A 27,017-nucleotide genomic window follows, 5' to 3' on the forward strand; every position below is an offset into this window, starting at 1 on the left:
ATCCTCGATTTTTGGGTGAAATTCTCAACTTTTTGGAGTAAAATCCCCAAATTTTGGGGTGAAATCCCCGACTTTTTGGGGTGACCCCAAATCCTGGAATCCCACCCTGATGGGAAAACGCGGTTTTGGGGGGAAATCCCCGAATTTCGGGGTGAAATCCCCGATTTTTAGGGGAAATCCCCCATTTTTGAGGGAAATTCACTCTTTTTGGGGTGAAATCCCCGAATTTTGGGGTTTGAAATCCCCGAATTTTGGGGTGAAATCCTGAATTTTTGTGGTTAAATCTCCAATTTTTGGGGTTAAATCCCGAATTTTGGGGTTAAACCCCACCTTTTCCAACCCCATCCGTGTCACGAGACGCTTTTTGGGGAGGAACGCCCCGGTTTTGGGATTCCTTTCTCCTGAAAATTCCCTTTTTTGGGGGGGTCCAAGTCGCGCAGCCCCACCCTGAGGGGAAAATGCGGCTTTGGGGTGAAATCCCCGGGTTTTGGGGTTCAATCCCCGATTTTTGGGGTGAAATCCCCAAATTTTGGGGTGAAATCTTCGATTTTTGGGGTGAAATCCTCGATTTTTGGGTGAAATTCTCAACTTTTTGGAGTAAAATCCCCAAATTTTGGGGTGAAATCCCCGACTTTTTGGGGTGACCCCAAATCCTGGAATCCCACCCTGATAGGAAAACGCGGTTTTGGGGGGAAATCCCTGCTTTTTGGGGTTTGAAATCCCCGAATTTTGGGGTGAACCCCCCGATTTTTTGGGTTAAATCCTCGATTTTTGGGTTGAAATCCCCAAATTTTGGGGTGAAATCCTCGATTTTTGGAGTTAAATCCTCGATTTTTTGGGGTTAAATCCTCGATTTTGGGGTTCAATCCCCAATTTTTGGGGTGAAATCCCCGGGTTTGGGGTTAAATCCCCGATTTTTGGGGTGAAATCCCCGGGTTTGGGGTTAAATCCCCGATTTTTGGGGTGACATTCCCGATTTTTGCGGTGAAATTGCCAATTTCTGGGGTTAATTCCCGAATTTTGGAGCTAAATCGCCGATTTTTGGGGTTCGATGCCCGATTTTTTGTGGGAAATTTTCAATTTTGGGGGTGGAAACCCCCGATTCTTGGGGTTAAATCCCCGATTTTTGGGTTAAATCCCCGATTTTTGGGTTAAATCCCCAATTCTGGCAGTTAAATCCCCGATTTTTGGGGGGAAATCCCCGAATTTTGGGGGAAATCCCCGAATTTTGGCAGGAAATCTCCAATTTTTGGGGTTAAATCCCCGATTTTTGGGTTAAATTCCCCAAATTGGGGGTTAAATCCTTGATATTTGGGTTAAATCCCGGAATTTTTCCTGGAAATTTCCAATTTTTGGTGGGAAATCCGCAATTTTTGGGGTTAAATCCCCGATTTTGGGGTTAAACCCCTGATTTTTGGGGTTAAATCCCCGATTTTGGGGTTAAATCCCCGATTTTTGGGTTAAACCCCCGATTTTGGGGTTAAACCCCCGATTTTTGGCTGGAAATCTCCAATTTTTGGTGGGAAACCCGCAATTTTTGGGGTTAAATCCCCGATTTTGGGTAAAACCCCGGATTTTTGGGGTTAAATCCCCGATTTTTGGGGTTAAATCCCCAAATTTTGGGGTTAAATCCCCGATTTTTTGGGGGTTAACCCCCCCGATTTTGGGGTTCAATCCCTGCTTTTTGGCGGGAAATCCCCGATTTTTGGTATAAATCCCCGATTTTCGGTTAAATCCCCACGTTTTGGGGTTCAGTCCCCGATTTTTGGGGTTAAACCCCCGATTTTTGGGGATAAATCCCCGGTTTTTGGGATCCCTCTCTCCTGAAAATTCCCCTTTCAGAGCCCCCCCAAATCCCTCCCAGTCCCTCCCAGTCCCTCCCAGTCCCTCCCAGTCCCTCCCAGTCCCTCCCAGTCCATCCCAGTCCCTCCCAGTCCATCCCAGTCCATCCCAGTCCCTCCCAGTCCATCCCAGTTCCCGCCCAGGCCCCGCCCATTCCGGGAGTGACGTCATCGCGCGCGAGCGCGGCCGGAAGTGGCTCCGGGGGCGGCGGCGGCGCCCGGTGAGAGACTGGGATCAAACTGGGATAAACTGGGATGGACTGGGATCAAACTGGGATAAACTGGGATGGACTGGGATGGACTGGGATGGACTGGGATGGACTGGGATCAAACTGGGATAAACTGGGATGGACTGGGATGGACTGGGATGGACTGGGAGGGACTGGGAGGGACTGGGATGGACTGGGACAAACTGGGATGGACTGGGATGGACTGGGATGGACTGGGAGGGACTGGGATGGACTGGGATAAACTGGGATAAACTGGGATGAACTGGGATGGTCTGGGATGGACTGGGAGGGACTGGGATGGACTGGGATAAACTGGGAGGGACTGGGAGGGACTGGGATGGACTGGGATAAACTGGGATGGACTGGGATAAACTGGGATGAACTGGGATTTCCTGGGGCCGTTCCTGGGGGTTCCCCAGTCCCAGCTCCGGCCGTTCCCAAGCCGATCCCGAATCCCGAATTTCGGGGGTCCCAAACCCATCCGGGGGATCCCTGAGGGGATCCCGAATCCCAAATCCAAATCCAGGGAATTCCCAAATCCCAGATTTCTCCCCAGAGGATCCCAAATCCCATCCTGGGGGATCCCAAATTCCCATCACAAGGAATTCCCAAATCCCAAATTCCCCCTCTGGGGGTCCCAAATCCCAAATCTCAACCCGGGAATTCCCAAATCCCATCCCAGGGGATCCCAAATCCCAAACCCAGCCCAGGGAATTCCCAAATCCCAATCCCAAAGATCCTGGGAGGATCCCAAATCCTCAAATCCCATCCAGGGAATTCCCAAATCCCAAATCCCTGCCCAGGGGAATTCCCAAACCCCCCAGTCTCAACCCAGGAATTCCCATATCCCAAATTCCCCTTCAGGGAATTCCCAAATCCCAAAGAACCCTGGGAGGATCCCAAATCCCCAAATCCCATCCAGGGAATTCCCGAATCCCAGATCCCAAAGATCCTTCAGAGGATTCCCAAAGCCTAAACCCGACCCCAAGGAATTCCCAAATCCCAAATTCCCCTTCAGGGAATTCCCAAATCCCAGAGATCCCTGAGAGGATCCCAAACCCATCCTGGGGGATCCCAAATCCCAAGCCAAGGAATTCTCAAATCCCAGATTTCTCCTCTGAGGATCCCAAATCCCAGAGATCCCTGAGAGGATCCCAAATCCCAATCCAGGGAATTCCCAAATCCCAAATCCATCCCGAGGGATCCCAAATCCCAAAATCCCAACCCAGGGGACCCCAAATCCCAATCCCAGAGATCCCTGGGAGGATCCCGAATCCCAAATCCCATCCCGAGGGATCCCAAATCCCATCCAGGGAATTCCCAAATTTCTCCTCAGGGGATCCCAAATCCCGGAGATCCTGGGAGGATCCCAAATCCTCAAATCCCATCCTGGGAATTCCCAAATCCCAGATCCCATGGGATCCCAAATTCCACCTCGGAGGATCCCAAATCCCAAAATCCCGACCCAGGGAATTCCCGAATCCCATCCTGGGGAGTCCCAAATCCCAAATTTCGGGGCCTCCTCGGTGGCGGCATCAAAACTCCCGGAATTCCAATCCCAGATTTTGGGGTTTTGGGATTTGGGGCCTCCTCGGTGGCACCGGAATTCCCAAAATTCCGATCCCGGATTTTGGGGTTTTGGGATTTTGGGGTTTGTGGATTTGGGGCCTCCTCGGAGCCATCGGAATTCCCAAAAATCTGATCCCAAATTTGGGGATTTTTGGGCTTCCATGGCGCCGGAATTCCCAAAATCCCAATCCTGGATTCTGGGGTTTTGGGGCCTCTTAGGTGGCGGCAGAATTCCTGGAATTTTGATCCCAAATTTGGGATTTGGGGATTTTGGGCCGCCTTGGTGACGTCAGAATTCATGGAGTTCCAATCCCGGATTTTGGGATCCGGGATTTGGGGATCTGGGACTTTGGGATCCGGGATTATTTTGGGATCCCGGATTTTGGGATCCGGGATTATTTTGGGATCCGGGATTATTTTGGGATCCGGGATTATTTTGGGGTTTCCGGAACCGCTCAAATTCTCTGGAATTCCCGAATTTTTTGCTCGTTCCTGGGATTGTTCGGATCCCCGAGCGCCGCCCGGGGTGGGGGTGGGGGGGGGTCTGTGGGGGGGATCCCCAAAATCCATCCCAGGGAATTCCCAAGGGAATTCCCAAATCCATGTGGGAGGATCCCCAAATTCAGCTCCAGGAGATTCCCGAGGGGATCCCCGAATTTATCCCAGGGAATTCCCAAAGGGATCCCCAAATTCAGCTCAAGGGATCCCCAAATCTGCGTGGGGGGATCCCCAAAATCCATCCCTGGGAATTCCCAAGTAGATCCCCAAATCCACTTCAGGGCATTCCCGGGATTCCCCAAATCCCGCTGAAGGAATTCCCGAGGGGATCCCCAAATTCAACTCAAGGGATCCCCAAGTCCATCCTGGGGAATTCCCAAAGGGGATCCCAAATCCCGCTCCGGGGAAATTCCCAATTTAGGAATTCCCAAATCCTCCTCATGCGATTCCCGAGGGGATCCCCGAATTTATCCCAGGGAATTCCCAAAGGGATCCCCAAATTCAGCACCAGGAGATTCCCAAGTGGATCCCCAAATCCATCCCGGGGAGGTCCCGAGGGGATCCCCAAATCCACCTTAGGGCATTCCCGGGATTCCCCAAATCCGGCTGAAGGTATTCCCAAAGGGATCCCCAAAATCAACTCAAGGGATCCTCAAAATCCATCCCTGGGAATTCCCAAAGGGGATCCCAAATCCGGGTCAGGGAATTCCCAAGTGGATTCCAAGTCCCGCTCACAGAATTCCCAAGGGGATCCCCAAATCCAGCTCCAGGAGATTCCCAAGAGGATCCCCAAAATCCATCCCTGGGAATTCTCAAAGGGATCCCCAAATTCAGCTCAAGGGATCCCCAAATCCATCCCTGGGGATTCCCAAGGGAATTCCCAGTTCCTTACCTGTCCCTCACCTGTCCCACCTGTCCCTCACCTGTCTCACCTGTCCCACCTGTCCCCCCCATCCCCGTTTCTCCAGGTGTGGCCATGGAGGGGCGTTCCCCCTTTGCCCAGGTGATCCCTCACCTGTCCGAGGAGGAGGAGGAGGAGCAGCCAGGTGAGGAGGAGGAGGAAGGACCAGGTGAGGAGGAGGAAGGACCAGGTGAGGAGGAGGAGGAAGGACCAGGTGAGGAGGAGGAGGAAGGACCAGGTGAGGAGGAGGAAGGACCAGGTGAGGAAGCCACAGGTGAAGATGCAGGTGAGGAAGAAGATCCAGGTGAGGAAGAAGATCCAGGTGAGGAAGGAGACCCAGGTGAGGAAGGAGACCCAGGTGAGGAAGATGCAGGTGAAGAGGATCCAGGTGATGATGATGAAGATCCAGGTGATGATGATGAAGATCCAGGTGATGATGATGAAGAGCCAGGTGATGATGACGATGAAGACCCAGGTGATGAAGATCCAGGTGCATCCCCCCAGGTGCGCCCCTCTCCAGGTGACCCCCGCACCTCCCGCCTCCGCCGGCCCCGCCTTTACCTGCGGCCACGCCCGGCCCCGCCCGAGCCCGGCCCCTCCCACCTGGCGCCGCCCTGGGCCCGCCCGGGCGCGCCGGGGCCGGCGGCCGCCTCACCTGAGCCAGGTGAGGCCACGCCCGGCTTCGTGCAGCTCATCGACGAGCGCGGCGTCTACTCCACCGCCAAGCTGGTGCTGGGCGGCCGCTCAGGTGCGCCGGGCGCGCCAGGTGAGGGCGGCGAGGCGGAGCGAGCCCCGCCAGGTGAGGAGGAGGACGAGGAGGATGAGGAGGAAGATCTCCCCGCTCACCTGGAGATCCGCCAGGTGATCGTGGCCGAGAAGCCCTTCCAGTGCCCCGTGTGCCACAAGGCCTTCAAGCGCACCTGGGAGCTGCTGAGCCACCAGGTGGTGCACACCGAGGCGCGGCCCTACACCTGCCACCTGTGCCGCGCCACCTTCAAGCGCCACTCGGACTTCAAGAGCCACGCCCTGGTGCACACCGAGGAGCGGCCGCACCGCTGCGACCTGTGCGGCAAGCGCTTCAAGCGCTCCTCCAACCTGCAGGAGCACCGCCGCATCCACAGCGCCCAGCGCCCCTTCACCTGCTCCAGGTGCGCCAAGGGCTTCAAGACGCCTTACGAGCGCCAGCGCCACGCCCTGACGCACCTGGCGGCCGACACGCCCTTCCGCTGCGGCGACTGCGGCAAGGACTTCGCGGCGGCCAACGCGCTGCTGCTGCACCGGCGGCACCGGTGCCAGGACAAGCCGCACGCCTGCGGCGTCTGCGGCAAGCGCTTCACCTACGGCCACTCGCTCAAGGTGCACGAGCGCGTGCACACGGGCGACCGGCCCTTCAGGTGCGCGCTCTGCGGCAAGGCCTTCAAGCAGAGCAACGCGCTGGCCTCGCACCGCCGCGTGCACACGGGCGAGCGCCCCTTCGCCTGCCGCACCTGCGGCAAGGCCTTCAAGCAGTCGTCCTACCTGGCCGTGCACCAGCGGGCGCACACGGGCGAGCGGCCCTACGGCTGCGAGGCGTGCGGCAAGGCCTTCGCCCGGCCCTCGCTGCTGCTGCAGCACCGGCGCGTGCACAGCCAGGCGAGGCCGCACCAGTGCAGCCACTGCCACAAGTTCTTCAAGGACCTGGCGTACCTGGCCGTGCACGAGAAGGTGCACACGGGCGAGACGCCCTACAAGTGCGGGGTGTGCGCCAAGGGATTCGCGCACCCCTCCAACCTGCTGCAGCACCAGCGCGTGCACCGCGACACCTGAGAGGGGCCCCGGCAGGTGAGCGCCCCGAAAAGGTGCGGCGGTGTCACCTGAGCCCCGTGGATGAAGCCCCAGGTGAAAGGACTCGGTAGCTGTGAGCCTGGACAGGTGTGAACCCCAAAAATGTGGTTCGGACCCCAAAAAGGTGCAGCAGCAACACCTGGACTGCGACACCTGAGCCCCAGGTGAGAAGACTCCAGATCTGTGAGCCAGGACAGGTGTGGACCCCAAAAATCTCCTGTGGAACCCAAAAAGCTTCACCTGCAACACCTGGACAGTGACACCTGAGCCCCAGGTGTGGGAAGCCCAGAACTGTGACCCCGGACAGGTGTGGACCCAAAAAAAAGGGTTTTGGACCCCAAAAAGGTGCAGCAGGAACACCTGGACAGTGACACCTGAGCCCCAGGTGTGGGAACCCTGAACCTGCACACCTGGACAGGTGTGGACCCCAAAAACGTGGTTTGGACCCCAAAAAGGTGCAGCAGGAACAACTGGACAGTGATACCTTGGCCACAGGTGTGGGAACCCTGCAACTGCACTCCTGGACAGGTGTGGACCCCAAAACTGCAGCAGCAACACCTGGACAGCGACACCTGAGCCCCAGGAACGAGCCCCAGGTGTGGAACCCTGGACCTGCACACCTGGCCAGGTGAGCCCCAGCACCCGCAGCCCGGCCAGGTGAGGCCGCACCAGTGCAGCCGCTGCCACAAGTTCTTCAAGGACCTGGCGTACCTGGCCGTGCACGAGAAGGTGCACACGGGCGAGACGCCCGACAGGTGCGGGGTGTGCGCCAAGGGCTTCGCGCACCCCTCCAACCTGCTGCAGCACCAGCGCGTGCACCGCGACACCTGAGAGGGGCCCCGGCAGGTGAGCGCCCCAAAAAGGTGTGGCGGTGTCACCTGAGCCCCGTGGATGAAGCCCCAGGTGAAAGGACTCGGTAGCTGTGAGCCAGGACAGGTGTGCACCCAAAAAAAGGGTTTTGGACCCCAAAAAGGTGCAGCAGCAACACCTGGACTGCGTCACCTGAGCCCCCGGTGTGGGAACCCCAGATGTGTGACCCTGGACAGGTGTGGACCCCAAAAATGTGGTTCGGACCCCAAAAAGGTGCAGCAGTAACACCTGGACTGCGACACCTGAGCCTCAGGTGTGGGAACCCTGCAACTGCACACCTGGACAGGTGTGGACCCCAAAACTGCAGCACCTGAGCCACAGGTGAGGGACCCCTGGACAGGTGTGGACCCTGAAATCTGCAGCACCTGGACAGCGACACCTGAGCCGCAGGTGAGGGCACCTCAGCCAGGTGTGGACCCCAAACTGCAGCACCTGGAGAGGAACACCTGAGTGACACCTGAGCTGCAGGTGAGGAGATCCTGGCCAGGTGTGGACCCCAAACTCTGCAGCACCTGAGCCTCAGGTGAGGGACCCCTGGACAGGTGTGGACCCCAAACTCTGCAGCACCTGGAGAGGAACACCTGAGGCCCAGGTGAGGAGATCCCGGCCAGGTGTGGACCTCAAACTCTGCAGCACCTGAGCCCCAGGTGAGGGACCCCTGGACAGGTGTAGACCCCAAACTGCAGCACCTGAGCCGCAGGTGAGGGGCCCCAGCACGGCCACACCTGAGCTGTGACGTCGCCGACCGCGGAGGAGGAACTGAGGGAGCCCCAGGGTTCACCTGCAGCCAGGTGTGACCCCGGCACGGCGAGGGCTCACCTGGGCACTCACCTGGGCACTCACCTGAGCCCAGGATGGGCTGATGAGGGTTCTGGGGAGCTCCAGGTGCACACCTGGGTGGGGCTGGGCACACCTGGATGGGATAGGGGCACACCTGGGTGGGATAGGGGCACACCTGGATGGGATAGGGGCACACCTGGATGGGATAGGGGCACACCTGGGTGGGGCAGTGCACACCTGGATGGGATAGGGGCACACCTGAGCACACCTGAACATACCTGAGCTCCTCTGAACACACCTGAGCTCACCTGGGGCACACCTGAACACACCTGAGCACACCTGGGCACACCTGAACACACCTGAGCACCTGTGAATACACCTGAGCTCACCTTCGGCTCAGCTGAGCTCACCTGTTCACACCTGAGCTCTCCTGAGCTCACCTGGGGCACACCTGAGCTCATGTGCGCACACCTGAGCTCATCTGGGTACACCTGAACACACCTGAGCTCACCTGGGTACATCTGAACACACCTGAGGAACACCTGAGATCACCTGGGGCACACCTGAGCTCATCTGGGCACACCTGGGGCGCACCTGAACACACCTGAGCTCACCTGGGACACATCTGAACACACCTGGGGCACACCTGGACACACCTGAGCTCACCTGGGACACATCTGAACACACCTGGGCCACACCTGGGCCACACCTGAGCACACCTGAGCTCACCTGGGGCGCACCTGAACACACCTGGGCACACCTGGGGCGCACCTGAACACACCTGAGCTGACCTGGGACACATCTGAACACACCTGGGGCACACCTGGACACACCTGAGCTCACCTGGGACACATCTGAACACACCTGGGGCACACCTGGGTACACCTGGGGCACACCTGGACACACCTGAGCTCACCTGGGACACATCTGAACACACCTGAGCCCACCTGGGCACACCTTAGCTCACCTGAGGCACACCTGAGCTCACCTGAGCACACCTGAGCTCACCTGAGCACACCTGTCCCCCCTTCCCGGGCGGCACCTGCAGCGCTGGGGGCGGGGCGCGCCCGGATCGCTCATTAAAGGATCATTAATTAAAGCATCGTTAACCGATGACGTCATCGCCGGTCTCACCTGAGTCTTACCTGGGGCTTCAGGGGCGGAGCCAGCAGACAGGTGGGGGGGGGAAGGGGACCCCAAACCGCACACCTGGGGGAATTGGGGACCCCAGAATTCACACCTGGGGGGTGGGGACCCCCAAAATTCACACCTGGAGGGATTGGGGACCCCCATAATTCACACCTGGGGGGTGGGGACACCTGAGAGTCACACCTGGGGGGTGGGGACCTCCCAAAATTCACACCTGGGCGGTTGGGACACCTGAGATTCACACCTGGGAGGGCTTTGAGGACACCTGAGATTCACACCTGCCACACCTGGGGGGGCGGGGACACCTGAGAGTCACACCTGAGGGGGTGGGGCCCTCCCAAAATTCACACCTGTCACATGTGGGGGGGGTTTGGAACCCCCAGAATTCACACCTGAGGGGGTGGGGACACCTGAGGGTCACACCTGGGGGGTTGGGACCTCCCAGAATTCACACCTGGGGGGTGGGGACACCTGAGATTCACACCTGGGGGGGTTGGGGACCCCAAAATTCACACCTGGAGGGATTGGGGACCCCCATAATTCACACCTGGGGGGTGGGGACACCTGAGATTCACACCTGGGGGGGTGGGGACCTCCCAAAATTCACACCTGGGGGGTGGGGACACCTGAGAGTCACACCTGGGAGGGTTGGGATTCCCAAAATTCACACCTGGAGGGATTGGGGACCCCCATAATTCACACCTGGGGGATGGGACACCTGAGAGTCACACCTGGGGGGTGGGGACCTCCCAAAATTCACACCTGGGCGGTTGGGACACCTGAGAGTCACACCTGGGAGGGGTTTGAGGACACCTGAGGTTCACACCTGCCACACCTGGGGGGGCGGGGACACCTGAGAGTCACACCTGAGGGGGTGGGGACCCCAAAATTCACACCTGGGGAGGTGGGGACACCTGAGAGTCACACCTGGGGGGGTGGGGACCCCAAAATTCACACCTGGGGAGGTGGGGACACCTGAGATTCACACCTGGGAGGGTCGGGATTCCCAAAATTCACACCTGGAGGGTTTGGGGACCCCCAAAATTCATACCTGGGGGGTGGGGACACCTGAGGGTCACACCTGAGGGGTTGGGACCTCCCAGAATTCACACCTGGAGGGTTTGGGGACACCTGAGAGTCACACCTGGGAGGGTTGGGATTCCCATAATTCACACCTGGGGGGGTTGGGGACCCCAAAATTCACACCTGGAGAGTTTGGGGACACCTGAGAGTCACACCTGTCACACCTGGGGCGGGAACACCTGAGAGTCACACCTGGGGGGTTGGGATTCCCAAAATTCACACCTGGAGGGATTGGGGACCCCCATAATTCACACCTGGGGGGTGGGGACCTCCCAAAATTCACACCTGGGCGGTTGGGACACCTGAGATTCACACCTGGGAGGGCTTTGAGGACACCTGAGGTTCACACCTGCCACACCTGGGGGGGCGGGGACACCTGAGAGTCACACCTGAGGGGGTGGGGCCCTCCCAAAATTCACACCTGTCACATGTGGGGGGGGTTGGGACACCCAGAATTCACACCTGGGGGGGTGGGGACACCTGAAATTCACACCTGGAGGGGGTTTAGGACACCTGAGAGTCACACCTGGAGGAGTTGGGGACACCCACAATTCTCACCTGGAGAGCTTGGGACACCTGAGATTCACACCTGGAGGGTTGAGACCTCCCAAAATTCACACCTGGAGGGTTTGGGGACACCTGAGAGTCACACCTGAGGGGGTTGGGATTCCCAAAATTCACACCTGGGGGGTGGGGACACCTGAGAGTCACACCTGAGGGGTTGGGACACCCAAAATTCACACCTGGAGGGTTTGGGGACACCTGAGAGTCACACCTGGGAGGGTTGGGATTCCCAAAATTCACACCTGGAGGGATTGGGGACCCCCATAATTCACACCTGGGGGATGGGACACCTGAGAGTCACACCTGGGGGGTGGGGACCTCCCAAAATTCACACCTGGGCGGTTGGGACACCTGAGATTCACACCTGGGAGGGGTTTGAGGACACCTGAGGTTCACACCTGCCACACCTGGGGGGGGCGGGGACACCTGAGAGTCACACCTGAGGGGGTGGGGCCCTCCCAAAATTCACACCTGTCACATGTGGGGGGGGTTTGGAACCCCCAGAATTCACACCTGAGGGGGTGGGGACACCTGAGGGTCACACCTGGGGGGTGGGGACACCTGAGAGTCACACCTGGGGGGTTGGGATTCCCAAAATTCACACCTGGGGCATTTGGGGACCCCGAAATTCACACCTGGGGGGGTGGGGACACCTGAGGGTCACACCTGCCACACCTGGAGGGTTTGAGACCTCTCAAAATTCACACCTGTCACACCTGGAGGGCTGAGAACCCCCTGAAATTCACACCTGGGGGGGTGGGGACACCTGAGAGTCACACCTGGGGGGGTGGGGACCTCCCAAAATTCACACCTGGGGGGGTGGGGACACCGAGGTTCACACCTGGAGGGGGTGGGGACACCTGAGAGTCACACCTGGGAGGGTCGGGATTCCCAAAATTCACACCTGGAGGGTTTGGGGACCCCCATAATTCACACCTGGGGGGTGGGGACCTCCCAAAATTCACACCTGGGCGGTTGGGACACCTGAGATTCACACCTGGGAGGGCTTTGAGGACACATGAGGTTCACACCTGCCACACCTGGGGGGGCGGGGACACCTGAGGGTCACACCTGAGGGGTTGGGACCTCCCAGAATTCACACCTGGAGGGTTTGGGGACACCTGAGATTCACACCTGTCTCACCTGGGGGGTGGGGACACCTGAGAGTCACACCTGGGAGGGTTGGGATTCCCAAAATTCACACCTGGGGCATTTGGGGACCCCCATAATTCACACCTGGGGGGGGTGGGGACACCTGAGAGTCACACCTGGGGGGTGGGACACCCAAAATTCACACCTGGAGAGTTTGGGGACACCTGAGATTCACACCTGGGAGGGTTGGGATTCCCAAAATTCACACCTGGAGGGATTGGGGACCCCCATAATTCACACCTGGGGGGTGGGGACACCTGAGAGTCACACCTGGGGGGTGGGGACCTCCCAAAATTCACACCTGGAGGGATTGGGGACCCCCATAATTCACACCTGGGGGGTGGGTACCTCCCAAAATTCACACCTGGGCGGTTGGGACACCTGAGATTCACACCTGGGAGGGCTTTGAGGACACCTGAGATTCACACCTGCCACACCTGGGGGGGGAACACCTGAGAGTCACACCTGGGGGGTTGGGATTCCCAAAATTCACACCTGGGGCATTTGGGGACCCCAAAATTCACACCTGGGGGGTGGGGACACCTGAGGGTCACACCTGGGGGGTGGGGACCTCCCAGAATTCACACCTGGGGGGGTGGGGACACCTGAGATTCACACCTGGAGGGTTTGGGGACACCTGAGAGTCACACCTGGAGGGGTTTGGGACCTCCCAAAATTCACACCTGTCACACCTGGGGGGTGGGGACACCTGAGAGTCACACCTGGAGGGGTTGGGGTTCCCAAAATTCACACCTGGAGGCTCCAGACGCCATCTTTGATTTATTCACCTGCCCAGGTGTGCGGGGACACCTGAGCTGCCAAAGAGGGGGAGGGGCCAGGTGAGAGATTCCAGGTGAGAGCAGCCAGGTGAGAGCAGCCAGGTGAGAGCGGCCAGGTGAGAGCAGCCAGGTGAGAGCGGCCAGGTGAGAGCGGCCAGGTGAGAGGGGCCAGGTGAGAGATTCCAGGTGAGAGCGGCCAGGTGAGGTTCAGGTGAGGATTCCAGGTGACGGGGCCAGGTGAGAGCAGCCAGGTGAGGTTCAGGTGAGAGAGGCCAGGTGAGAGCAGCCAGGTGAGAGGGGCCAGGTGAGTGGGGCCAGGTGAGGTTCAGGTGAGAGCAGCCAGGTGAGAGATTCCAGGTGAGGTTCAGGTGAGAGTGGCCAGGTGAGTGGGGCCAGGTGAGGTTCAGGTGAAGGTTTGCAGGTAAGAGATTCCAGGTGAGAGCGGCCAGGTGAGGTTCAGGTGAGAAGTTCCAGGCCCCAGGTGAGTTCCAGGTGAGGGATTCCAGGTGAGTGGAGCCAGGTGAGAGCAGCCAGGTGAGGTTCAGGTGAGGATTCCAGGTGAGAGGAGCCAGGTGAGGTTGAGGTGAGGGCGGCCAGGTGAGGTTCAGGTGAGTTCCAGGTGAGGGATTCCAGGTGAGGCTCGGGTGAGAGGTTCAGGTGAGGATTCCAGGTGAGTGGAGCCAGGTGAGAGCAGCCAGGTGAGGTTCAGGTGAGGATTCCCAGTGAGGATTCCAGGTGAGAGCAGCCAGGTGAGGTTCAGGTGAGAAGTTCCAGGCCCCAGGTGAGGGATTCCAGGTGAGTGGAGCCAGGTGAGAGCAGCCAGGTGAGGTTCAGGTGAGTTTCAGGTGAGAGGTTCCAGGTGAGGGATTCCCGGTGAGGGTGGCCAGGTGAGGCTCGGGTGAATTCCAGGTGAGGGATTCCAGGTGAGGCTCGGGTGAGAGGTTCAGGTGAGGATTCCAGGTGAGTGGAGCCAGGTGAGAGCAGCCAGGTGAGGTTCAGGTGAGGATTCCCAGTGAGGATTCCAGGTGAGAGCAGCCAGGTGCGGTTCAGGTGAGAAGTTCCAGGCCCCAGGTGAGTTCCAGGTGAGAGATTCCAGGTGGGTTCCAGGTGAGAGGTTCCAGGTCCCAGGTGAGCCCCCCCAGGTGAGTTCCAGGTGAGTTCCAGGCCCCAGGTGAGTTCCAGGTGAGGGATTCCAGGTGAGTTCCAGGTGAGAGGTTCCAGGTCCCAGGTGAGCCCCCCCAGGTGAGCTCCAGGTGAGTTCCAGGTGAGCTCCAGGCCCCAGGTGAGCTCCAGGTGAGCTCAGGGGGCGTCGTCCATCAGCTGCAGCGCCTCGCCCTCGCCAGGTGAGGCCCTCCTGGGCAGGTAGATGGCGCCGGGGGCCCTCGGGGCGTCCAGGTGAGCTGGGGACACACCTGGGGTCACCCGGGGTCACCTGGGGTCACCTGGGAGGGGGCGGGGCAGGGGCGGGGCTCACCTGGGACACACCTGGCCCGCAAGGTGAGCCAGAGCAGGGCCCCGCCCAGCGCCGTCAGCAGCACCAGCAGCGCCACCAGGTACGCGCAGCTGGGGGCCGCACCTGGGGACAGGTGAGGGGTCGGGGGAGCTGCCACACCTGGCCATACCTGGCCTTACCTGGAGCCACTCTCCACAAACTTTGGCCCCTCCCCTACACCTGTCTCTCTCCTGGAGCCCCACCCCCACACCTGAGGCTCACCTGAAGCCCCTCCCCCACACCTGAGGCTCAGATTTGGCCCCTCCCCCACACCTGGAGCCCCACCCCCACACCTGTCCTTCACCTGGAGCCCCACCACCACGCCTTTGGCTCCTCCCCCACACCTGGAATAATCCCTTGGCCCCTCCCCCACGCCTGGGGCTCACCTTTGGCCCCTCCCCCACCGCTGGAGCCCCTCCCCCACACCTGTCCCGTACCTTTGGCCCCTCCCCCCACACCCAGGGCTCACCTGTAGCCCCTCCCCCGCTTAACCCCTCCCCCAACCTGCAGCCCCCCAACACCTTTAGCCCCTCCCCCACACCCGGGGCTCACCCTTAGCCCCTCCCCCCACCTTTAGCCCCTGCCCCCACCTTTGGCTCCTCCCCCACACCTGGGGCACACATTTAGCCCCTCCCCCACCTTCAGCCCCTCCCCCACCTTTGGCCCCTCCCCCACACCTGGAATAATTCCTGGGCCCCTCCCACCACACCTGGGGCTCACCTTTAGCCCCTCCCACCACCTGTAGCCCCTCCCCACCTTTAGCCCCTCCCCCACACCTGGGGCACACCTTTAGCCCCTCCCCCCACCTTTAGCCCCTCCCTCAACCGTGGCTCCTCCCCCACACCTGTCCCATACCTTTGGCCCCTCCCCCACACCTGGGGCCCACCTTTAGCCCCTCCCCCCACCTTTAGCCCCTCCACCCACCCGTGGCCCCTCCCCCACACCTGGAGCCCCTCCCCCAAACCTGTCTCACACCTTTGGCCCCTCCCCCACACGAGGGGCACACCTTTAGCCCCTCCCCCCACCATTGGTCCCTCCCCCACCTTAGGCTCCTCCCCAAAACCTTTGGCCCCTCCCCCACCTTTAGCCCCTCCCCCACCTTTGGCCCCTCCCCCACCTTTGGCCCCTCCCCCACCTGTGGCCCCTCCCCCCCGCGTCCCCTCCCCCGCGCTCACCTGTGGGCGTGGCGCAGCGCACCTGGGCGGCCCCGCCCTCGCAGGGCCGTGGCCCCGCCCCCGGCTGCAGGCACTCGAGCAGCAGCGCCTCGGAGCCGCGGCAGGTGAGCCCCGCCAGGTGAGGCCCCGCCCCCGCCAGGTGCGGCCCCGCAGGTGCGCCGAGGGCGGGGCCGCAGCCCAGCTGCCGGCACAGCACCTGCGCCTCGCGCGGCCCCCAGGTGAGGCCGCACACCTGCAGCCAGGTGCGGTTCAGCAGCACCTGCACCTGCCCCGCGCACGGCCCCGCCCCGCCCCGCAGCCGCACCTGGGGGGGATCCGCACCTGCGGGGGAGGGGCCAAGGTGAGGCACAGCTGGGGAGCCTGAGAGCACCTGAGCTCACCTGAGCACACCTGAGAGCACCTGAGCACACCTGAGCACACCTGAGCTCACCTGAGCACACCTGAGAGCACCTGAGAGCACCTGAGCACACCTGAGCTCACCTGAGCACACCTGAGAGCACCTGAGAGCACCTGAGCACACCTGAGAGCCCCACGCTCACCTGAGCACACCTGAGCTCACCTGAGAGCACCTGAGAGCACCTGAGAGCACCTGAGCACTCCTGAGCTCACCTGAGGACACCTGAACACACCTGAGTGCACCTGAACACACCTGAGCACACCTGAGCTCACCTGAACACACCTGAGAGCACCTGAGCACACCTGAGCACACCTGAGAGCACCTGAGAGCACCTGAGCACACCTGAGCACACCTGAGAGCACCTGAGAGCACCTGAGCACACCTGAGAACACCTGAGACCACCTGAGAGCACCTGAGCACACCTGAGAGCACCTGAGCACACCTGAGAACACCTGAGAGCACCTGAGCACACCTGAGCACACCTGAGAGCACCTGAGAGCACCTGAGCACACCTGAGCTCACCTGAGCTCACCTGAACACACCTGAGAGCACCTGAGCACACCTGAGCTCACCTGAACACACCTGAGAGCACCTGAGCACACCTGAGCTCACCTGAGCTCACCTGAGCACACCTGAGAACACCTGAGCACACCTGAGAGCACCTGAGAGCACCTGAGCACACCTGAGCTCACCTGAGCTCACCTGAACACACCTGAGAGCACCTGAGCACACCTGAGCTCCCCAGTGCGCACCTGAGCTCACCTGTGCACACCACCCCTCACCTGTCCCCTCCCCTGTCCCTTTATCTGTCCCGGTGCTCACCTGTGCACACCACCCCTCACCTGTGCCAGGTGCTCAACTGTCCCCTCGCCTGTCCTGGTGCTCACCTGTCCCATCCCCTCACCTGTCCAGGTTCTCACCTGCGCACAACACCCCTCCCCTGTCCCCTCACCTGTCCCCCCAGGTGCTCACCTGTCCGGGTGCTCACCTGTGCACACCGCCCCTCACCTGTCCCCTCACCTGTCCGGGTGCTCACCTGCGCACACCACCCCTCACCTGTCCCCTCCCCTGTCCCCTCACCTGTCCCCTCACCTGTCCAGGTGCTCACCTGCGCACACCACCCCTCACCTGTCCCCTCCCCTGTCCCCTCACCTGTCTCAGGTGCTCACCTGCGCACACCGCCCCTCCCCTGTCCCCTCCCCTGTCCCCTCACCTGTCTCAGGTGCTCACCTGCGCACACCGCCCCTCACCTGTCCCCTCACCTGTCCCCTCTCCTGTCCCCTCACCTGTCCCCTCACCTGTCCCCCCAGGTGCTCACCTGTCTGGGTGCTCACCTGCGCACACCGCCCCTCACCTGTCCCCTCACCTGTCCCCTCACCTGTCCCCTCACCTGTCCAGGTGCTCACCTGCGCACACGGCCGCCGCGTCCTCGTCGTGCCCGCAGTTGTGCTCCCCCCAGGGCTGCCGCTCGCACCTGTCCAAGGTGAGCTCCTCCCCCGAGCAGCGCACCTGGTCCAGCCAGATGGGCCCCGCCCCCTCCCCGAAGTGCGCGCGCCCAGGTGCGCTCAGGGCGGGGCCGCAGCGCACCTGGCGGCAGGTGACCCGCCGCGCGGCCCCCAGGTCCCAGGCGTCGTCGCACACCGTGCCCCACCTGCCCGCGTGGAAACACCTCGACGCGCCCCCGCGCACCTGTGCGGGCCCCCGGCCAGGCGCACCTGCAGCGGCCCCGCTGCGGCCCCCGGGACAGGTGAGGGCGAGGGGGGCGGGGCTGCGGGGAAACGGGACAGGTGAGACAGGTGAGGGACAGGTGAGACAGGTGGGACAGGTGAGACAGGTGAGACAGGTGAGGGACAGGTGAGGGACAGGTGAGACAGGTGAGGGACAGGTGAGGACAGGTGAGGGGACAGGTGAGGGACAGGTGAGACAGGTGGGACAGGTGAGACAGGTGAGACAGGTGAGGGACAGGTGAGGGACAGGTGAGACAGGTGAGACAGGTGAGGGACAGGTGAGGGACAGGTGAGGGACAGGTGAGACAGGTGAGGCAGGTGAGACAGGTGAGGGACAGGTGAGACAGGTGAGGGACAGGTGAGGACAGGTGAGACAGGTGAGACAGTGGATGGACAGGTGAGACAGGTGAGGGACAGGTGAGACAGGTGAAGGGACAGGTGAGGACAGGTGAGACAGGTGAGGGACAGGTGAGGGACAGGTGAGACAGGTGAGGTATAGGTGGGGACAGGTGAAGGGACAGGTGAGGACAGGTGAAGGGACAGGTGAGGACAGGTGAGGCAGGTGAGGACAGGTGAGACAGGTGCGACAGGTGAGACAGGTGAGGACAGGTGAGACAGGTGAGGGACGGGTGAGACAGGTGGGACAGGTGAGACAGGTGAGGGACAGGTGAGACAGGTGAGGAAGGGTGAGACAGGTGAGAGACAGGTGAGACAGGTGAGGTATAGGTGGGGACAGGTGAAGGGACAGGTGAGGGACAGGTGAGGACAGGTGAGGGACAGGTGAGGACAGGTGTACCTGCCTGTGCTCACCTGCCGATGCCTGCACACACCTGTCCCTGCTCACCTGTCTGTACCTGTCTGTGCTCACCTGCCCATGCTCACCTGTTCCCACCTGTCCATGCATCTCCACGCTCACCTGTCCGTACCTGTCTCACCTGTCTGTTCCTGTCTCACCTGTCTGTACCTGCTCCCACCTGTCTGTACCTGTCTCACCTGTCTGTACCTGTCTCACCTGTCTGTGCTCACCTGCCCATACCTGTCTCAGCTGTCCATACCTGTGCTCACCTGTCTGTACCTGTTCCCACCTTTCCATGCTCACCTGTCCATACCTGTCTCACTTGTCCGTGCCTGTCTCACCTGTCTGTACCTGTCTCACCTGTCCGTACCTGTCTCACCTGTCTGTTCTCACCTGTCCATGCCTGTCTCACCTGTCTGTACCTGCCTCACCTGTCTGTTCTCACCTGTCCATGCCTGTCTCACCTGTCCGTACCTGCCTCACCTGTCCGTGCCTGTCTCACCTGTCCTTTCTTACCTGTCTGTACCTGCCTCACCTGTCCGTACCTGTCCCTTCTCACCGGTTCGTACCTGCCTCACCTGTCTGTGCCTGTCCCACCTGTCCATACCTGTCTCACCTGTCCATACCTGCCTCACCTGTCTCACCTGTCTGTCCTCACCTGTCCTGCCCGCCTGCCCTGCCGGCGCTCACCTGCGCACTCCACTGCGGCGTCCTGGCCGTGCCCGCAGGTGTTGCTGCCCCAGGGGGGGCCGGGGCAGTGCCCCAGGTGCCGCTCGCTGCCCGCGCAGGTGAGCTCGCTCAGCCACACCTGCCCCGAGCCCCGCCCGAAGCGCGCCCCGCCCGGCGCCGCCAGCGCCGGCCCGCAGCCCACCTGGCGGCACACCACCTGCGGACAGGTAAGCACACCTGAGACACACACCTGGGCAGGTAAGCACACCTGACACACACCTGGGCAGGTAAGCACACCTGAGACACACACCTGGGACAGGTAAGCACACCTGAGACACACACACACACCTGGGGACAGGTAAACACACCTGAGACACACCTGGGCAGGTAAGCACACCTGAGACACACCTGGGGACAGGTAAGCACACCTGAGACACGCACCTGGGCAGGTAAACACACCTGACACACACCTGGGCAGGTAAACACACCTGAGACACACCTGGTCAGGTAAGCACACCTGAGACACACACCCGGGCAGGTAAACACACCTGACACACACCTGGGACAGGTAAACACACCTGAGACACACCTGGGCAGGTAAGCACACCTGAGACACACACCTGGGCAGGTAAACACACCTGAGACATACACCTGGGGCAGGTAAACACACCTGGGTGACACACACACACCTTGGGACAGGTAAACACACCTGACACACACCTGGGGACAGGTAAGCACACCTGAGACACACACCTGGGGACAGGTAAGCACACCTGGGTGAGAGATGGACACACCTGGGCAGGTAAACACACCTGAGACACACACCTGGGCAGGTAAACACACCTGAGACACACCTGGGCAGGTAAGCACACCTGAGACACACCTGGGCAGGTAAACACACCTGAGACACACCCGGGCAGGTAAGCACACCTGAGACACACACATGGGCAGGTAAACACACCTGAGACACACACACACACACCTGGGGACAGGTAAGCACACCTGGGTGAGATATGAACACACCTGGGCAGGTAAGAACACCTGAGACACACACACACACCTGGGGACAGGTAAACACACCTGAGACACACACACACACCTGGGGACAGGTAAACACACCTGAGACACACACACACACCCCCCTGAGCTCACCTGGGCACCCCCAGGAGTCACCTGTGCCCCCCCAGCCTCACCTGGCCACACCTGTGCTCACCTGTGCAGCCCCTCAGGTCCCACCTGGGCACCCCCAGCCTCACCTGGCCACACCTGTGCTCACCTGTGCAGCCCCCCAGGCCCCACCTGTGCCCACCCAGGTCCCACCTGTCCCCCCCAACCCCTCACCTGGCCCCACCTGTGCTCACCTGGGCGTCGCTCAGGACCCACCTGCACACCCCCACCCTCACCTGTCCCCCCCAGCCCTCACCTGGCCACACCTGTGCTCACCTGGCCACACCTGTGCTCACCTGGCCACACCTGTGCTCACCTGTGCAGCCCCTCAGGTCCCACCTGTCCCTCCCCCACCCTCACCTGGCCCCACCTGTGCTCACCTGGGCGTCGCTCAGGTCCCAGCCGCGGTCGCAGACGGTGCCCCAGCGCCCCTCGTGCAGCACCTCCACCCGACCTGCGCACAGGTGCGGCCCGGCCGCCAGCCGCACCTCACCTGAGCTCGAGTTACCTGCGGGGACACGCACAGGTGAGACCCGGCGCCAGGTGAGGCTCACCTGAGCTTGAGTTACCTGCGGGGGACGCGCGCAGGTGAGATCTGTCCCACCTGTCCATGTTTCACCTGTCCCACTTGTCCCTGTCCCACCTGTCCGTGTCTCACCTGTCCCACCTGTCCATGTCTCACCTGTCCATGTCTCACCTGTGCACACCTGTCCATGTCTCACCTGTCCCACCTGTCCCTGTCCCACCTGTCCATGTCTCACCTGTGCACACCTGTCCATATCACACCTGTCCATGTGTCACCTGTCCATATCACACCTGTCCCACCTGTCCATGTCTCACCTGTGCATATCACACCTGTCCCACCTGTCCATGTCTCACCTGTGCATATCATACCTATCCCACCTGTCTGTATCACACCTGTCCATGTCACACCTGTCCCACCCATCCATGTCTCACCTGTCCCCCGGTCCATGTCTCACCTGTCCATGTCCCACCTGTCCCCCGTCCGTGTCTTACCTGTCCCTGTCTCACCTGTCTGTCTCACCTGTGCACACCTGTCCATGTCTCACCTGTCCCACCTGTCCATATCACACCTGTCCATATCACACCTGTCCATATCACACCTGTCCATATCACACCTGTCCCCCGGTCCATGTCTCACCTGTGCACACCTGTCCATATCACACCTGTCCACATCACACCTGTCCATATCACACCTGTCTATATCACACCTGTCCCACCTGTCCATGTCTCACCTGCATACACTTGTCTGTATCACACCTGTCCATATCACACCTGTCCCCCGTCTGTCTCACCTGTCTCACCTGTCCATGTCACACCTGTCCCCTGTCCATGTCTCACCTGTCTGTATCACACCTGCCTCACCTGTCCATGTCTCACCTGTCCCCCCTGTCTCACCTCTCCATGTCTCACCTGTCCATATCACACCTGTGCACACCTGTCCATATCACACCTGTCCATGTCTCACCTGTCCCTCCATCTCACCTGTCTCACCTGTCCGTGTCCCACCTGTCCCCCGGTCCATGTCTCACCTGTCGCTGTCTTACCTGTCCCTGTCTGACCTGTCTGTCTCACCTGTGCACACCTGTCCATGTCTCACCTGTCCCCTGTCTCACCTGTCTCACCTGTCCATATCACACCTGTCCCACCTGTCCATGTCTCACCTGTGCACACCTGTCCATATCACACCTGTCCATGTCACACCTGTTTGTATCACACCTGTCCCACCATCCATGTCTCACCTGTCCATGTCTCACCTGTCCATGTCTCACCTGTCCATGTCTCACCTGTCCCTGTCTCACCTGTCCCCCCCAGCCATGTCTTGCCTGTCCCCACACACCTGTCCATGTATCACCTGTCCATGTATCACCTGTCGCCGTCTCACCTGTCTCACCTGTCCGTGTCTCACCTGTCTCACCTGTCCCCCGTCTCACCTGTCCCCGCCTCACCTGTCTCACCTGCCTGTGTCCCACCTGTCTCACCTGTCCATATCACACCTGTCCATGTCTCACCTGTCTCACCTGTCCCTGTCTCACCTGTCCCTGTCTCACCTGTCCCTCCATCTCACCTGTCTCACCTGTCTGTGTCTCACCTGTCCCTGTCTCACCTGTCCCTCCATCTCACCTGTCTCACCTGTCCATGTCTCACCTGTCCCTCCATCTCACCTGTCTCACTTGTCCGTGTCTCACCTGTCCATATCACACCTGTCTCACCTGTACCCTGGTCCATGTCTCACCTGTCCCCCCATCCATGTCCCACCTGTCCCCGCCTCACCTGTCCCTCCGTCTCACCTGTCCATGTCTCACCTGTCTCACCTGTCCATATCACACCTGTCCCACCTGTCCCCGCCTCACCTGTCCATGTCTCACCTGTCCATGTCTCACCTGTCTCACCTATCCATATCACACCTGTCCCCGCCTCACCTGTCTCACCTGTCCATGTCTCACCTGTCTCACCTGTCCATATCACACCTGTCTCACCTGTCCCCGCCTCACCTGTCTCACCTGTCCATGTCTCACCTGTCTCACCTGTCCATATCACACCTGTCTCACCTGTCCATGTCTCACCTGTCTCACCTGTCCATATCACACCTGTCCCACCTGTCCCCGCCTCACCTGTCCATGTCTCACCTGCGCAGACCACGCCCGCGTCCTCGCCGTGGTGGCAGTTGTGCTCGCCCCAGGTGCGGTGGGCGCACCTGAAGAAGTCGGGCTCCTCCCCCGTGCAGGTGACGTCATCCAGCCAGATGGGCCCCGCCCCCCGGCCGTACCTGGCCGCGCCCGGCGCCTCCAGGGCGGGGCCGCAGCCCAGGTGCGCGCAGAGCACGCGCGCCTCGCGCAGCCCCCAGGTGTCGTCGCAGACGGTGCCCCACAGGTGAGCGCGGCGCACCTCCACCCGCCCCGCGCACCTGCCCGGCGCACCTGCCAGGCGCACCTGGGGCGGGGCCGGCGGCCACGAGTCTGCGGGGGAGGGGACAGGTGAGGGGTCACCTGGGGACACCTGGGCACGGGTGAGGGGCAGGTGAGGGGCAGGTGAGGGGGGAGGGATCACCTGGGGACACCTGGGCACAGGTGAGGGGCAGGTGAGGGGCAGGGACAGCTGGGACAGGTGTGGGACAGGTGTGGGGACAGGTGAGGGGCAGGTGAGGGGTCAGGGTCACCTGGGACAGGTGAGGGACAGGTGTGGGGCAGGTGTGGGACAGGGTTACCTGGGACAGGTGAGGGTCAGGGTTACCTTGGGGTTACCTGGGGGTTACCTGGGACAGGTGTGGGACAGGTGAGGGGCAGGTGAGGGGCAGGGTCACCTGGGACAGGTGAGGGTCAGGGTTACCTTGGGGTTACCTTGGGGTTACCTGGGACAGGTGTGGGACAGGTGAGGGGTCAGGGTCACCTGGGACAGGTGAGGAGGGCAGGGTTACCTGGGGCAGGTGTGGGGCAGGTGTGGTGCAGGTGAGGGGCAGGTGAGGGGCAGGGTCACCTGGGGACACCTGGGCACGGGTGAGGGGCAGGTGAGGGGGGAGGGTTACCTGGGACAGGTGTGGGACAGGTGTGGGGCAGGTGAGGGACAGGGGAGGGGTCAGGGTCACCTGGGACAGGTGAGGGTCAGGGTCACCTGGGACAGGTGTGGGGACAGGTGAGGTGCAGGGTTACCTGGGACAGGCATGGGACAGGTGAAGAGTAGGGTTACCTGGGACAGGTGTGGGGACAGGTGAGGGACAGGGTTACCCGGGACAGGTGAGGGGCAGGAATAGGGCAGGATCAGGTGCGCCCAGGTGTGCCCAGGTGTGTCTTTCCCTCCCCCCCATTCTCTCCACCCCCCATAACACAGGTGAGCTCACCTGACCTTACCTGTCCCCTCACCTGTCCCTCACCTGCACACACCTGAGCTCACCTGTCCCTCACCTGTCCCTTACCTGAGCTCACCTGTCCCACCTGTGCCCTCACCTGCGCACACGGCGCCGGCGTCCTCGGCGTGGTTGCAGACGTGCTTCCCCCAGGTGTGCCCGGGGCACTCGGCCAGGTGAGCCTCGCTGCCGGCGCACCTGAGCCCGTCCAGCCAGATGGGCCCCGCCCCCTCCCCGAACTGCGCCGCGCCCGGCGCCCACAGGGCGGGGCCGCAGCGCACCTGGCGGCAGGTGACCCGCGCGTCCGCCAGGTCCCAGGCGTCGTCGCACACCGTGCCCCACCTGCCCGCGTGGAACACCTCGACGCGCCCCGCGCACCTGTGCGGGCCCCCGGCCAGGCGCACCTGGCCCTCCCGGGGCTCACCTGGGCACCCGATGGGACAGGTGAGCTCACCTGGGCACCCAACGGGGCTCACCTGGGCACCCGATGGGACAGGTGAGCTCACCTGGGCACCCAAGGGCTCACCTGGGCACCCAACGGGGCTCACCTGGGCACCCAATGGGGCTCACCTGGGCACCCAAGGGCTCACCTGGGCACCCAACAGGGACAGGTGAGCTCACCTGGGTGCGCCAGGGGCTCACCTGGGGGTGTCAGGGGCTCACCTGAGGGTTCCGAGGTCACACCTGGGGGCGCACCTGGAGCACAGAGCAGGGACAGGTGAGCTCACCTCAGGCAGGTGCACCTCAGGCTCACCTGGGCGGGGGAACGGGGACAGGTGAGCTCACCTGGGTGCGCCAGGGGCTCACCTGGGCGCCTGGGACTCACCTGAGGGTCCCGGGGTCGCACCTGAGGGCGTCAGGGTGGCACCTGGAACACGGAACACGGGCAGGTGAGCTCACCTGGGCAGGGTCGTGCCCAGCCCAGCCAGGTGTGGGCGTGGCTCAGCGGCCCCAGCTCACCTGGAGACACCTGGGGCTCACCTGGAGACACCTGGGGCTCAGCGGGGGGTGCCGGGGTCACACCTGGGTGAGGCAGGGGCGCACCTGGAACACAAAGGAAGGGCAGGTGAGCTCACCTGGGCACTCCAGGGCCTCACCTGAGGGGCCAGGGGCTCACCTGGGCACTCCAGGGCCTCACCTGAAGGTGCCGCGGTCACACCTGAGAGCGTCAGGGCCTCGCTGGGGGACGCTGGGGCCTCACCTGGAACGCACGGGGGGGAGCTGGGCAGGTGTGCTCACCTGGCCGGGGTTCCCGCTGTGTCCCAGCTGTGCCCCAGGTGTGTCTGTGGATATCCCCAGGTGTCCCCTAGGTGTCCCCAGGTGTGTTCCAGGTGTGCCACAGGTGTGTTTAGGTGTGTCCCAGCTGTATCCCCAGGTGTCCCCAGGTGCCACAGGTGTGTCCCCAGGTGTGCCCAGGTGTGTCCCAGGTGTATCCCCAGGTGTCCCCAGGTGCCCCCAGGTGCCCCCCACCCCTCACCTCTGCAGGTGTCCAGGATATCCCCAGGTATTCTCAGGTACCCCCAGGTGTGCCCCAGGTGTCCCCAGGTGTCCCCAGGTGTGTCCCAGGTGTGTTCCAGATGCCCTCAGGTGTGCCCAGGTGTGTCCCCAGGTGCCCCCAGCTGCCACCCACCCCTCACCTGTGCAGTTGTCCCCAGGTGCCCCCACCCCTCACCTGTGCAGGTGCCCCCAGGTGTCCCCAAGGTGTATCCCCAGGTGTGCCCCCAGGTGTGCCCAGCTGTATCCCCAGGTGTCCCAGGTGTCCCCAGGTGTGCTCAGGTGTCCCCAGCTGCCCCCCACCCCTCACCTGCGCAGGTGTCCCAGGTGTCCCAGGTGTCCCCAGCTGCCCCCCACCCCTCACCTGCGCAGGTGTCCCAGGTGTCCCCAGGTGCCCCCTCACCTGTGCCGGTGTCCCCAGGTGCCCCCACCCCTCACCTGCGCAGGTGTCCCCAGGTGTCCCCAGGTGTCCCCAGGTGTCCCAGGTGTGTCCCCAGGTGCCCCTCCCCTCCCCCGCGCGCTCTCCCCGCGCTCTCACCTGGCGGCGCGCAGGTGACGGTGGCGTGGGGGCAGGGCGGGGCGCCCCACAGCCTCACCTGGCACTCCAGCAGGCTGCCCTCGCCGCCCGCGCACCTGAGCGCCTCCACCCAGGCGGGCTCGCCCGGCGGCGCGCTCACCTGGCCGGCGCGCAGGGCGGGGCCGCAGCCCAGGGCGCGGCAGGCCACGCCCGCCGCCGGCAGCGCCCAGGTGAGGCCGCAGACCCCGCCCCAGCGGCCCGCGTGCAGCACCTGCAGCCGCCCGGCGCACCTGTGCGCGCCCCCCGCCAGGCGCAGGCGGGCCAGGTCGGCCAGCCCCGAACCTGCCGGGACAGGTGAGACAGGTGGGACAGGTGGGACAGGTGAGAATGGGGAGACAGGTTGAGGACAGGTGAGAATGGGGGGACAGGTGAGGGTGAGACACGTGAGAATGGGACAGGTGAGAGTGGGACAAGTGAG

The 27,017-nt window shown here is 61.9% G+C and overlaps 3 protein-coding genes across 3 annotated transcripts in view; 1 reads left to right on the forward strand and 2 right to left on the reverse strand.

Moving 5' to 3' along the window:
- The first annotated feature begins 5,108 nt into the window (after window positions 1–5,108).
- LOC119696734 (zinc finger protein 70-like) lies at window positions 5,109–7,260 on the forward strand. The gene is made up of 3 exons (XM_038126553.1): window positions 5,109–5,226; window positions 5,296–7,027; window positions 7,249–7,260. Exons 1-2 carry the CDS (start codon window positions 5,115–5,117, stop codon window positions 6,843–6,845), a joined length of 1,662 nt encoding a protein of 553 aa, XP_037982481.1. The 5' UTR covers window positions 5,109–5,114; the 3' UTR covers window positions 6,846–7,027; window positions 7,249–7,260.
- LOC119696690 lies at window positions 6,889–8,974 on the reverse strand. The gene is made up of 5 exons (XM_038126491.1): window positions 8,954–8,974; window positions 8,731–8,811; window positions 7,827–8,667; window positions 7,017–7,087; window positions 6,889–6,942 (listed from the first exon to the last, which is right to left on the reverse strand). Exons 1-5 carry the CDS (start codon window positions 8,972–8,974, stop codon window positions 6,889–6,891), a joined length of 1,068 nt encoding a protein of 355 aa, XP_037982419.1.
- A 5,486-nt stretch (window positions 8,975–14,460) lies between these two features.
- LOC119696691 (scavenger receptor cysteine-rich domain-containing group B protein-like) overlaps window positions 14,461–27,017 on the reverse strand; it is a 14,533-nt gene continuing 1,976 nt past the window's right edge. The window contains exons 2-14 of the mRNA XM_038126492.1: window positions 26,561–26,881; window positions 25,667–25,729; window positions 25,489–25,572; window positions 25,355–25,396; window positions 25,192–25,224; window positions 24,629–24,952; window positions 23,315–23,644; window positions 21,044–21,171; window positions 19,472–19,713; window positions 17,711–18,072; window positions 15,908–16,228; window positions 14,715–14,816; window positions 14,461–14,640 (exon numbers count right to left, since the gene is read on the reverse strand). Of these exons, the coding sequence (XP_037982420.1) occupies window positions 14,540–14,640; window positions 14,715–14,816; window positions 15,908–16,228; window positions 17,711–18,072; window positions 19,472–19,713; window positions 21,044–21,171; window positions 23,315–23,644; window positions 24,629–24,952; window positions 25,192–25,224; window positions 25,355–25,396; window positions 25,489–25,572; window positions 25,667–25,729; window positions 26,561–26,881 (2,453 nt within the window). The 3' untranslated portion in view covers window positions 14,461–14,539. The remainder of the gene's footprint in view (window positions 14,641–14,714; window positions 14,817–15,907; window positions 16,229–17,710; window positions 18,073–19,471; window positions 19,714–21,043; window positions 21,172–23,314; window positions 23,645–24,628; window positions 24,953–25,191; window positions 25,225–25,354; window positions 25,397–25,488; window positions 25,573–25,666; window positions 25,730–26,560; window positions 26,882–27,017) is intronic.

Source organism: Motacilla alba, unplaced genomic scaffold, assembly GCF_015832195.1.
Source record: "Motacilla alba alba isolate MOTALB_02 unplaced genomic scaffold, Motacilla_alba_V1.0_pri HiC_scaffold_35, whole genome shotgun sequence".
In the NCBI taxonomy this organism is placed as follows: Eukaryota; Metazoa; Chordata; class Aves; order Passeriformes; family Motacillidae; genus Motacilla; species Motacilla alba.